General features: G+C 39.0%; 1 protein-coding gene across 1 annotated transcript in view; it reads left to right on the top strand.

The window, feature by feature from the left end:
• Positions 1–13,497, top strand: part of AP3D1 (adaptor-related protein complex 3, delta 1 subunit) — a 30,221-nt gene that overhangs the window by 5,635 nt on the left and 11,089 nt on the right. The window contains exons 7-19 of the mRNA XM_009577782.1: positions 596–735; positions 1,010–1,083; positions 2,957–3,006; positions 4,676–4,725; positions 5,174–5,222; positions 5,985–6,130; positions 7,688–7,836; positions 7,929–8,159; positions 9,556–9,787; positions 10,274–10,419; positions 10,560–10,701; positions 11,616–11,687; positions 12,634–12,712. Coding sequence (XP_009576077.1) covers positions 596–735; positions 1,010–1,083; positions 2,957–3,006; positions 4,676–4,725; positions 5,174–5,222; positions 5,985–6,130; positions 7,688–7,836; positions 7,929–8,159; positions 9,556–9,787; positions 10,274–10,419; positions 10,560–10,701; positions 11,616–11,687; positions 12,634–12,712 — 1,560 coding nt within the window. The remainder of the gene's footprint in view (positions 1–595; positions 736–1,009; positions 1,084–2,956; positions 3,007–4,675; positions 4,726–5,173; positions 5,223–5,984; positions 6,131–7,687; positions 7,837–7,928; positions 8,160–9,555; positions 9,788–10,273; positions 10,420–10,559; positions 10,702–11,615; positions 11,688–12,633; positions 12,713–13,497) is intronic.

Genomic DNA, 13,497 nt, shown 5'->3' with positions numbered 1-13,497 from the left:
CACACACCCCTCACCTGCAAACAGAGGAAGAAAACACCTGTTATGCTTTATGGAGAAAAGGACTGTTCTCTACTAGAAAGCACAGACTATCTAGATTAAAAGGTTCCAAATTGAGAACGATCAATTTAGAGGCTGAGCAATTAGAAGGGAATGAACTTGTCCTGTCAGATTGTTTAAGGATTCATTATTTTTGTGTTATATTTAAACATGTCTAAATAATACATTTCAAAGAAGCAAGAGTGTTTGGAAACTTTATGGTGGGTAGGATTATTGATTATTATGTTGTCTGTGTCGCACAAACAAGCTATCCACAGTAAAGGGAGAAGGAGGCTGGCTGTGTCCTGTTCTTTCTAATACTGGACCCAAAGCGGATACCCAGCCTGCTGATATATTAGAAAATAGCCAACATTAAATAAAATCCTTTCTCAGTTTGTTTTTGCATTCTCGTGTTTAGTTGGTAATGAGGCTGAACCATTCCTCTTGACACACAAGTCTGAATCTTTAGCTGCTTTTGTTCTGGGGGTTCTGCACCAGAAACTTCAATTACAATTAAAGCGTTGATGAGATTTCTGCTTTTCCCACTTCTTTTTCCCAGGTGTGCAGTCTGCTGCAGTAAATGTTATTTGTGAGCTGGCTCGACGCAATCCCAAAAACTACCTTTCCCTTGCTCCACTCTTTTTCAAGTTGATGACGTCGTCAACCAATAATTGGGTTCTCATTAAAATTATAAAACTGGCAAGTATTCTGGATCTATGTTTACAGGATTGGGGTTCTCATTAAAATACCTTGGGTGAGAAAACAGATTTCTTGCTTGGAGGTATAGTTACCATTAAATCCGAATAAAAAGAAACCAGGAATATCTTCTAGTGTTTGTGAACATAACCGAAGAGAGAAAAATATTTTAATATAGCTTCGTTTAAATATAATGAGCTGCAATTTAAATAATGTTTTTATACTGTGTAAAAGCAGCTATTAAATCACTTTCTTGTCTGCGCTTCTTTTTTCATAGTTTGGTGCTCTTACTCCATTAGAACCTAGGCTGGGAAAGAAACTGATTGAGCCTCTGACCAACCTCATCCATAGGTATGTGTGACAAGTGTTACTTTGTTCATTCAGGATTGGTGAAGTGCCTGTTAGGTAGGTCAGTAGCTAGGTCTGTGGATGCATTTCTGAACTTTTTCTTGAGTCTCGATATATCGGCTTCAAGTATCAAAAGGTAATCACATCAGGACTATTTCTGAAAAACCTGAGTGAGATAAAATACCTTAAAGCAAAGTCTTTGGGTGTCTGACTGTCAGAATTAATTTCTCCAAAGTATACTTGAAACTTGGAACAATTTGCTTTCCTTTCACTTCGTTATAAGCCAGAGATGGCTATGGAGAACATGTGAAAACTCTGCCTTAAATATTTGCCTCTTCTGTTCACCTACACACATTTGGCTCTTGACTTTTTTGAAAGTGCCTTACCCACCAAAGCAGCATGATAAGGAGTATATTAAAGTTGTTTCTCATGCCTTTGTCAGCCCAGACATGTTTTGGAAGAGGTTGCTTTAATATATGTCCTAAATACAGATTAGATAAATGTGAAGATATTTCCTTGTCCCTTGTTAAAGCTGGTTTGTAGTGTTGTTTTGGATTTAATTCTGAACTGAAATCAGAAAGTAGATATTTTGGAGGGAATACATGTATTTTCCCAGTTATTAAAAAAAAAGTGTGATCTTATGCATGAGTTGTTAAGTTAAAAGGTTTGTTTCTCTTCATGTGGCAGAGCAAGAAGATAAATGGGAATGAGCAAACTTTAAACAGATATCTGTGTAGCCATGAGAGCAGCTCTAGCCAACCAATTTCTGTCCATCCTCCTAGTATACCTTTGAGGCTGGTTCAGAGCAGACGAGCCAGCAGCCTTGCATCCAAATACCTAAAAAGGGTTTTTGCAGCAGTAACAAATAGATACAAATTCACCAGAAACAGTACTTCGCCAGAAAAAGCAGGAAGATGGACAGTATGTCTTCAATCCTGCCTCTGCCTCCTCTCCCCAACTCCCACATTAGTCATTCATTTTATTATTTGTGAGGACTTAATCCTGTTCGGTTTGGTCTCCATTCAGTCACTTTGGATCTCATATCACTTACGCATAAGGCAAACCACCCTGCCATCCACCACGAAGTGCATAGGGAGCAAAAATGATTGTTTGGTTCTGAGCGTACTAGAGTCACGTATATGGTGTGCTGAGTGACCTTCACGCTATCGCTTCTGACTGCTGCCTGCAGAGTTGTTTGCTCATTACCTTTGCAGACCTTGTTTCTGGAGTCTGCTCCTTTGTTATTTGTGAGGTTTGCTGCGTTTCCCTCTTGTGTAGATCAGGATTTGTAGGTACCTTTGAAATCCTCAGAATTTCTCTATGTGTGCACTGTATGTGTGTTCAGCTGGCAAAAGTTGTCTTGAATTTAAGTTTGGGGGGAAATCAGACATTGAAAATGGGTTGCTCGCTCACAGGGATGAGCAAGTGTGTACCTGCACGCCAGAACAGTCTGGTGCTTGTGCATGACTTGTTCGCTTTGGAGAAAGGGACTTGAGGTTCTCCATCTGCCTGCCTTATCGTGAATTTTTGACCTTGAGCGGAGGATTTGATTTGATCCTTGGACAAGATTGCTTCAGTGCTCTGTAACTGGTACTGAGGTTTTGAGTAACTGCTTCCTTCCTCATTCCTTGTGTTACAGTGCTGTTACTTGCTTCTTTTCAGAGAAGTTTTTTTTTTTTTTAAACATACAGTAGCCCTTCCTCCCCCCAACAGTTTTTAAGTGAGAATCATTTCATCTAGTTTGAAGGTATATGGAACAGAATACTGGCAATTTCTTGTGTAATTAAAGGTGTTAACTAGCTCCAAGATATTGCTGACAACTCTTCAAAATGTGCCGGTTTTATTCCTTATTTAAAATACTTTATTTCTGTTTCAGCACCTCTGCCATGTCTCTCTTATATGAATGTGTGAACACAGTAATAGCAGGTGAGAACTGAAATTTGTAACCTAGAAAAAAACATTATGAACTTTGTCATCAATTAACACCACCTGTAAATCTTTTTTTAACTTAATGTATTTTATAACTGAAATAAGTTGCCTGGCAAACTTTTGATTTGTGTTACTGTGTAACTGTAACTGAAATCCTTTGTTGTCAGTCGATGAGGCTAAGTTACTACAGCTGTGTTGTATTTGCTAAAGGCTGAAATGAAGTACAAACAATGAGTGATTGTTTATATGCAAGCTCCTAAATGTTGCTAGAACTCCGAAATATACCAGCAGCAATAGAATTTAAAAAGACTGGTGCCTCATGGAAACTTTGACAAAGTTTTCTTATGTGATGAAGGAGCAGACTTATTTTTTAATTCTACAATTTCACAGCTTAAAAACTTGGTGTAATTCCTTAAAGGAGGTAATTGGAATCATTGATTTACAGTTTCAGTTTCTGGGGAGGGGATGTGAACTCCTTAACGGGGATGACGAGAGAAACAAAGGCAAAAAGGGATAACAGTATTCCAGCTCAGACTTGGCATTTTCCTGTCATAGTGTGGAAGTAGAGAGAGTTATTGAAATCCACAGTTTGGCCACAAGCCTGTCTCTTGTGGGTAGTTTGGGTAATGATGCAGGAACTTGCTGTACTGGGTCAGTTCAAAGAGGAAAGGGTGATCTCTCACTCGCTTTGTATTCGTTCATTCCTTCAGGGAAATGTGAGATGACATTATGATGGGGGGGAAAAATAACACGGAGGTTAATTCTGTTGTGGATGAGAGTGTGCTTCACTGAGATACAACAGGATAATTCTGTGGGTCAAAGAGAAATTCACACACCCAGGACACCTCAGGGACTGTAATGTAAAACTCAAATTCAGAAAATGAGATGTGGAGCTGTGTGCCTGCATTAGAGCAGCACCTTGCACCTGCCAGCTCTTTGCGTGACCTGAAATGATAGCATCCAACACGCCTTCTCTGAAATGTAGCTTTGCAGGATTACAGAGAGCAAAATGCCGTTATACTTATTAGTCACTAAGGTCAGCATGTGTGACTTGCTCAGTAAGAGTTGGTGTTGGCATGGACATGGTATATGACAGCAGCAGTTAACAAGATAATGCAACCTTTTCTGCTGTGGGGTTGTGTGCTGCCAGAGCTTTGCAAATGTCCAATATAATCAACAATGGTACCTGATTTGTGCCTCAAGTCTCTTGCTGGCTTGATTAAAGCTCCAATCTAATTACATTAAACTCTAGGATCCATCGCTGCATCTCGTTACATTAGGGAAGTGCACTTTTAAAAATTCATCTATACAGTAGCTGATGACATATTTACAGTCTTGACTGCTACGTGATATCAGTAAAGTAACCTTAATGAGAGCAAAGTGTAATGAAAAGCAGCTTTGACTTGGCTGTTCCAGCAGTTCCTACCTTTACACTTTTTTTTCTGCCTGCTATGATTACTCTTAAGGCATATGAAACTATAGTTTGTGTCACAACCTTCTCTCCTCCCCCCAGACTCCCCCAAAAGTCCAAGCAAACAGACAAACAACAAAATAAACTGGCATCTTTCCTTGTGAGCTGAGCTAGCTCTTGACCTTTAGGTGTTGTGTTGTTGCATTCATTCAGAACACAGAATTACTAACTGAAATTTGTGCTTGTGTATTTCAGTTTTGATCTCTCTGTCCTCTGGGATGCCTAATCACAGTGCTAGCATCCAGGTACAACACTGGGTTTTGGTGGGGGTTATTTGTTCTGCTCTGCTGGGTTATGGTGGGGGTTATTTGTTCTGCTCTACTGTGTAATACCAAGTGCCGTGGAGAAATTGGATTGTTCCTCTGCCAAAAGTTAAAGCAATAGCTCCCTGAAGCACTCTCACTCACCTACAGACTGAAGCATTTCCTATATAAATTCTCTTATTTATTTTGCTCTAAAATGCAGATTCTTCTCATTTAGAGTTTTCCTGACTCTCTTACTCAGCTGCTACTATCAATACAATCATACAGAGGTTCCTTTTGTTTTGAAATCTGTTAATGCAACAAGACCCTCTTACTAGAAGCCCGGGTCTTGGTCAGAATGCTTCCTTGTGTATTGAATAAACTTTATGAAGAGTTATTTTAATTAAGACTTTTAAGGCTTGTAATAAGCATGACGGGATCTTTTTTCCAGCTTTGTGTTCAGAAGTTAAGGATATTGATAGAAGATTCTGACCAGAACTGTAAGTATGTTGCTTGTCTTCATGGAAGCTTTTAGCAACCAACCACTGGGGAGAAATTGCAGCAGTCTTAGAGCAACGAGCTGTTTCTCCAGACAGCTTGTTCAGTATTGTAGTGCCTGGTACGTTGTAAACAATTGCTGGATTTTTAAATGTGGAGATAATTTTTGATAGTGAGCACTTCTTACAATGAGCTTTTTTTAAAACAAATGAGGTTAATTATTACTACTGTTTGTGATCTTGTAAATCTAAAACACTTTTCTTTCCATGCTCTGGGTTTTCCCTTTTTATAAACTTTCTTCTTGGAAAGTAGTGGGGGGTATTCTGTAGTGTAAGTTATTTTTGTGACTGCAAAGAACACTGGGAAATCCTTTTTTGTGCAAACCTTTTTCCTGCCTTATGAATTTTTCCCGTTGATACAAGACTGCTACTTAATGTACCAGTCCTGTTAGTGCTTTTAAATCTGTGTTCATCCTAGGATGCCTGTTCTCAAAACCCATAATTTCTATATAAATCAATGATAAAACTTGAGGTACAAGATGACTGAAATGAAGAATATGTATGTAATTATGTGCCTGTATATGAGATTATGAAATTAAAGACCGTAATCTGTGATAAACCATTTCTCAAAAGTTCTCTTCTTCATCATAGATTTTTGAGTGTATTAAAGTTGGTTTCAGTAGAAGCACTCAGTATTAAGATTTCATGCGCAACACAAAACAGCGTTTCTATATTTGGAATGAAGTTTTATTTTGTCTTTCACAGTGAAGTACCTGGGACTGTTAGCTATGTCCAAAATCCTGAAAACGCATCCTAAATCAGTTCAATCTCACAAGGATCTCATTCTCCAATGTTTGGATGACAAAGATGAGTCTATCCGACTCAGAGCTTTAGATCTCCTGTATGGCATGGTATGTTTCTAATGTATTTCATTTCCTCTCCAGCCCCCGTGACCCTTTAGGAGGCTGATGTTTAAGAAAAACATGCAACTTTCTCTTCCCCTCTCCCCAGTAATCTTGTGATAATAACTCCCAAATCTTTTCTGGCACTTATGACAAGTCAAAGATCTGGCACAGCATGAGAGGGCTTTAAAAACTTTGATTCAGGAAAAAATGGAAGGAGTTTCTGAGTTTTCTGTGGAAGTCACCCAGAAGGCTGCTTTTCTAATGCCTAAGCCTTAGCTGCTCCTTCTGTCCTTAGTCTAGGTTTAAAGTGAACCATAGGTATCTTTGGATAGGACTGTGCAGTTCTGCGTTGCGGTCCATGTTGCAGCATGCCATAGCTCAGGTTGACGTAAGTTATGCAAAGTCTTAGGAGAAGGAAGTCTGAAGTCTTAGAGAAGCAGTCTGGAGCACTCTGAAACCACAGGAGAAGGCAGCTTTAAGCTACTTTGTCATCAGATTTGCCCTTCATTGTAAATTTTGTTATGCCTTTTAATGACATGTACAGAATCTCATTCTGTTTGGTCTCCTGTGTGCCACCAGTTTTGTGGATGCATTCTGCAGCTGTGCAGGGCAGTTTATAAAATGTGCATAGGCTACAGGGGCAATCTTGTAGTGACAATGTGTGGTCTCTGAAAGGGCTGTGGTTTATATAGTAAAGTGCCTTTCACTCAAGAGTCTGTGTCCCCCCATATATGCACAAAAGGGTAATGATAGATATGTCTCATAGCTTCCTATTTTAGAGGAGAAAGTGAAAAATAACCTTTTGTCTGGTACTCCTCATGAGATGAGAATAACTTCATTAAGTTTGATCAGGACAGTGGTTTTAATGTTGTTGCAAAGAGAATTGGAGTTCGTTCTTAGTTCCTGGAGGTTATGTCTTTAGTCAAAAGATAACCTAGGAGAAAGAGTCTACCATTTTGCTCAACCCTGCCTCTGAGGAAGAGTGCTGTGTAATAAATGATTGTAGAAATACTATTACATACATTTTTTGTTAGTGGTGTCTTTAACATGTACTTATTGAGAGATCATAGCTGGAAGCAGCAAGTTGCGACAACTGTTGATACTTACTGAATATTTTGGTTGCTTTGTGTAGACAAATAAGTTTCCAGAGCAAGTTAATACAGCTATGTTTTGAAATGCTAGAATTCTGTTGGCTGTTAATGACTCTTAAATTTGTTTTGTTTAGAAGCAGAAATGTTTTAAACTATTAAATACGCTACTCCGGCAGAAGTAGAAGATTCATTTTCTCCTGGATTTCTGTATTGCTGCTAGAAATTCTGATTCTCAGCTTTCCCACAGCATGGTCTTGTATACTTGTGCTGACTCTGCTTTAATAACAACATGGAAAAGAAATAAACGGGTTCCTTTCTCAGTTGTGACTGAAGCTGGGGCCTAGAGAGGTGGTTCTGATTTCTTGTTAACACATGACACAGGTCCATCAAAGAGCTAGCAGCTGCTTTAATGGAATTAGAAGTACGGGAAATGGCTTAGTTTTGGTTCAATCCTTCAATAACTCTTCAACAGGTATCGAAGAAGAACTTGATGGAGATAGTGAAGAAACTGATGATTCACGTGGATAAAGCAGAAGGGACGACATACCGGGATGAGCTGCTGACCAAAATCATAGATATTTGTAGTCAGTCCAATTATCAATATATCACAAACTTTGAATGGTCAGTGTTTTTATGTGTCAACTTTGAGATCATCAGCAATGGTAATGCATGATTGTCTGCTGGTAAAATTGCATCCCTTTCACTTTTTGTAGGTACATAAGCATCTTGGTGGAGCTGACCCGGTTGGAAGGCACACGACATGGGCACCTTATAGCAGCTCAGATGTTAGATGTAGCTATCAGAGTTAAAGCTATTCGTAAATTTGCAGTTTCTCAAATGGCCATGCTTCTGGACAATGCTCATCTCATAGCCAGCAACACCCAGAGAAATGGCATCTGTGAGGTGCTTTATGCTGCTGCTTGGATATGTGGGGAGTTCTCTGAGTAAGTGCAAACAGAAAGCCTGACACGCTTTGAGCGGCTTCTTTCGGGCAAAGATTCAGGTCACTGAAAAGTATTTTTGAGAGAAGGGTAGTTCAGAATATGCACCCTAAAGCTGACAAAATGATTGCTTCTTTCCCACTCCCTCATCCCATAAGACTTCTCAGCTGTTTCTAGCCAAGACAGGTGCTTCATTTTGAATATCTGGTCTTTTTTCTTATCTCTGTAGTCCTGCCCACTCATGCAGGAAGGCATAATTGTGGGTATAAGCAGTAAGATCTTAAGACATTGAAGGAACTCCTTAACCATTAAGGTCTAACCCCACTTACGTCATAGGGAAAATGTCCAATCACCATGTTTGACTGAATTAGTTTTTGCTCTCTTCCCTGTTTTGCCCTTATTGAAAGGTTTTTTCAGAACCTAATCTTTCTGAGGATTAGAAGTCATCTTTTTTGCTCAAAACTTATCTGTGCCCACAGTAGCACAATTTTCAATGTTCTTGTGCCAAGTGTCTTTTAGCTTAAATAGATGTTTTTGTCTCTTGGTTGTGTGTGCGTATACACATGCTTACCTAGCTTTCATTTTGGTAAGTTGGACAGACTATGATACTGTAGTCTCCTTTCGATCATCTGGTTTGGTGTCTCTTCTTGTAATTGCCACTCTGAACACTGGTTCCAGTTTAAATTCATATAGTAGATGTGATATTTTTAGGCAACACTGATACAACTCAGATCTTCGTTTAATTAAAAAAGTTCTGCAAAGAAAACTGTAGATTAAGAAGCAAGAGAACATATTCTCCTTTTTCAGTTTGATCACATTTTTAATTTGAAAGAACTTTAGCTTTCGATTCATAATGGACCAGTAACTTTTTTGTGCATCTTCTATTTAGTCATAAGCAGATAGTTTTGAATAAGAGCATGAGATTTATTAAAACAAGTGTTATGATCTGCATTCTTTTCTGTGTATTAAGCATTGCCTACTAGATTTTATTTTTGTTCAGTAAATGATTGGAAATACAACCTCATTGATGCGAGTGGTGAAGTACAGAATGGCAGGAAGGTAGGTGGGCTGCTAGATCCAGACTGTCAGTGGCCTTGGCACTTAAAAGTGCAATGCTTAGTTAATGGAGAGAATGCTGAACTTGTAAAGGTGGAAACTGAGGTGTCCCTCCCCTTCTGTAAAAGGGTAAAGCTGTAAATTCTTCTGTGCCGTGTTGTACTGTAATTTGGAAGGGGGAAATATGCAGAGAGCAAATTATTATGTATTCGTAGTCTGTCCTGTCTTTCTGCAGCACTTTGTACTGCAGCTGAGGTTTTTGAAAAATTCTTCTCCATGAAGACTGATGAAATGTTGAAATTTCTCAATTGCTGTCTTTCATCTGTCCACTCTATCTTTATAGACACCTTGAGGAAGCAAACCAAACTTTAGAAGCAATGTTGAGGCCTAAAGTTACAACTCTACCAGGCCACATCCAGGCAGTTTATGTCCAGAACATGGTGAAGCTCTATGCATCCATCCTGCAGCAGAAAGAGCAATCTGGGGAAAAGGAAGCAGCTCAGGAAATTACACAGCTGATGATTGAGCGTTTGCCTCAGTTTGTACAGAGTGCAGATCTAGAAGTTCAGGAGAGGGTAAGAGAACAAAATTACTTTGGAATTTATCATACAAAGTCTCTCATTTGTCTTGGAGCGTATATGTAATTTTCTGTGCACGTGCACATTTTATATAAGCCATTGTTATCAGTGGAGTGGTGCGTTTATTCTGCACTTTGTGTAACTCGGTGAAAGAGAAGCTCTAAAACTAGAGGACTGGGAAGAGTGGTGACATTTCATGTCGGAGCCCAGATCTTGTTCCAGTTCTATACCACCTCTGAAGACTGCTTGCAAGAATTTCACTCAAAACAATTTAATTTTAAAATTATGTAAGCACATAAGGACACAGCTAGAAGAGAGGGTTAGCGTGGATTTTTTTACATTTGCTCTAAACCTGCAGTTATGCAGCTTCCCTTAATTCCCTTAGTGGAGCAGAACAGTTGTCTTCTGCTGACATTCATTGCAGTTGATTTTTTTGGTTTAGTTTGTTAATATTACTGAAACTACTCCTGCATTTGTCTTTAGGCTTCTTGCATCCTTCAGCTAATAAAATATATTCAGAAGCTACAAATAAAAGAAGTACCTGTAGCTGAGGAAGTAATAGCCCTGTTTGCTGGTGAGCTGAACCCTGTGGCTCCTAAAGCACAGAAGAAAGTACCAGTTCCAGAGGGGTAAGGTTCCTTCTCTCTCCCAAAGCCTTATTTAAACTTTTAAACTCTTAAATAGTAAAGCTAAGTATATGATGAGAAACACTGAAATACTCAGGGGTACTGAGTCAAGCTATTTATTTGTTTACTGCAATTCTTACCAGCTTGGACCTTGATGCCTGGATCAATGAACCTCCATCAGACAGTGAGTCTGAAGATGAAAAGCCCAAAACAATTTTTCATGATGAGGAACAAAGGCATTCCAGACATAGACAGCCAGAAATAGATGAAGAGGAACTGGCCAGAGTTTTCCCTACATAATTCAGTAGTAGTGTTGTAAATGCTACTAAAGCAGTTGGAGCTGCTGTGGATTCTCCGTGTAGCCAGGGGGGCATTCGGCTCTCTACAGCTCAGGAAATCTGATGATTTGATGTGAACAAAATACATGTATTTGAATACAGATGTTTTTTAGGTGTTGTGGAATACATCCAATATAAAATTCTTTTGGAAGTCTAGCTTGCCTATCTTGTCCAAATGCAAGCAAGATACTATAAAAACTTGGCCCTTGCTAGGAGTTTTGAGCTCTTGTAAAAATCTGATCTGGTGTCTAGTGCAGTTCACTTTGAAGTACAGGGTCTTGAGGATGGACACTTGTGCTGAGCTCTGTAATTATTTGGTTTTTTACACACCACCTCCATTGGTGTACTTCTGTTATTCTGTGTGCTCTATATCAACAGAAAAAGAAGCAGCATCTTTGCTCATGGACTTTAGCAGCTTCTATGAATTACTGTATTGTGACTGTTCTCAGTAGTGATACCATCTTTCTTGCTTCTGACCTTTTTGTTTTTGTAGAGAAAACTTTTTATTGTTAAGAATCTTCACATCTTCCTCTCTTTGCAAAAATGAAAATAGAAACATTTGAATTGCCATCAACATCTGGTCTTCAGAATTTACTTTCTCTAGTCTAGAATTAAAAAGCAAGGAAAGGCTGTTCTAAGGAATATTAGTTATAATAGTAACAGTACTTGTAATTATATTCTAGTATGTCTTGTAGCTCAAAACTGGTTTATCATACTCAAGCCTAGTATGCTGTAGTCTTTTTGCAAGTAGTTATGCATTGTTCCAAAAATTCAGGGAGATTGCATTTGGCACTTTGATGCCTTTTATCTCTCTTTGCTCATAAACAAACATTCTAACTACAAATACTCTTTTGCTTTCAGCGTCGAGAAGCCCGGAAACAAGAACAGGCAAACAACCCGTTTTATATTAAAAGCTCTCCTTCCCCGCAGAAGGTGAGTGAGTCTGAATTAAAATCTCTTGCTGTGTGAAGGCCTACTGAATGTCAGAGCTGCAGCTTCCCTCTGGGACATTCTGATTATTTCCACTGCAGTTCTGATCACTTAATAGTGTGCCGATTGGAGTGGCTACCTACAACTATTTTTGTAAGTCTTGTTTGTGTTGAGAAACTCACAAATGACCTAATCTCACAAGAGCAGCGAGCTTTCTGTGAATCTCTGGTGGACCTCCAGTTGAGAAATAGGAAAGTGGTAGTTGTCACAGCTCCCATTACAGAGTAGTTTGGAAAAATCTGGATTAACTTGTCATGGAAAGCTCAGTGTTTATATTTCAGCAAGGACTCTAAAAGCTGTGGAGAAACACTTCTCTCTGCCCTTGTGTCACAAATTCCTGTGCAGGTAGTTTGTCCCAAATCTGGGTGATGGAAGGGTTCAGATTGCCAGGCACTTCATTAAGAGCAACGAAGAGAGATTGAAGCTCGAACATGCTCCTCTTGAACATGCAGTGTGTTTTTTACGGATCAAAAGGTCATTGTGGTCTCTTCTTAACACCATTTTCAGGGAAGGAACCTGCTTTATTCCCTGTATATCCTAAGGACTGCCCCATTTTCCTCAACTCAAATCTCAAAATTTATCTTTTGAGGTGGCAAGTTATTAGCAATAAAACACAAACCAAAAATTCTTCAGAGAGTTGCAACAAGCCTTCTTCAGGGCAGTAGCAGGGTTAAAAAACTGTAGCTAAAAGTAGGGTATTTTATAATAGTTATCAGCTGGCTTTAAAATACACTCTGCTACTACACAGGATTTAGTACTGAGCTATTCCATTCCTATCCATTAAAATGTTCACTTAAAGGATTAAACTGCTTGATGTTTTGAAATGTGTCTATTTATACAGATTTGTATCTGGCAATGCTCAGAATGTAAAAAATTTTCATTTTCCCAGCGATACCAAGACACTCCAGGTGTGGAACATATACCTGTGGTCCAGATCGACCTTTCTGTCCCCTTAAAAGTCCCAGGTAAGTGCAGCTAATCTTTAAAATTAGTTACAGAAATTCAGTTAAGCAAAAGTAATAATGTCTTCTTAGGAATTCCTCCTTAGGTTTTTCAGGGCAAGGAGCATACTTTCATTAGACTCTTAAATATGTCTCCTTAACTTACATGTGTTTGAGAACAGTACTTTGCAGTCCGAGTGCAGTTCCTCTCAAGACAGTATTAGAAGTAATACTGTGCAGCCAAGTCTGTAACATGTAAACTAACCGCTGTTGCGTGTAGGTAACGGTCACCTTTGGAATGTCTCAAAGGGCTGATGCAGGTGATCAGGAGACATTAAGTGGAGTCTAATGGTAGAGATACTGTTCTAATATCTTGTTTCAAAAATCGAAAGGTAGTTGTATATCTAATGAGTGGTTTGATATAGCACTGAAAAGCTGTTGATAAAGTGCAGTACATTGCAAGTGATGAGTTCTAAGTGCGAATATTTTAAAAAAAAAAATTTTTTCCAAAAGTGTGGAAAGTTGTCAGTATTAATACAGCAGTGACACCAATTCTACTTAAAATATCGATGTTTAGAGGCTCTTTGTAATCCAGTTAATGTGGACAAGAATCAGGGAGCAGGGTAGAGCTCTGTCCTATTTCTGGAGAGATGGAGTGTGATAGTAAAGCTGGTGCTAGAGGGGCCGTACGTGAGATGATACGGAAGCATAGAGAGTTGTTGATTCCTTCTAATTCTGAGAAGCTAGAAGCAAGGTTCACTCCTAACATATTGTTGCAGTGATCACTGTCCATGTGGACTGTAGCCTGAAAG

This window comes from Fulmarus glacialis, unplaced genomic scaffold (genome assembly GCF_000690835.1).
Source record: "Fulmarus glacialis isolate BGI_N327 unplaced genomic scaffold, ASM69083v1 scaffold5045, whole genome shotgun sequence".
Classification (NCBI taxonomy): domain Eukaryota; kingdom Metazoa; phylum Chordata; class Aves; order Procellariiformes; family Procellariidae; genus Fulmarus; species Fulmarus glacialis.
The sequence above is the reverse complement of the archived record's forward strand: the minus strand, read 5'-3'. Positions and strand labels throughout refer to the sequence as shown.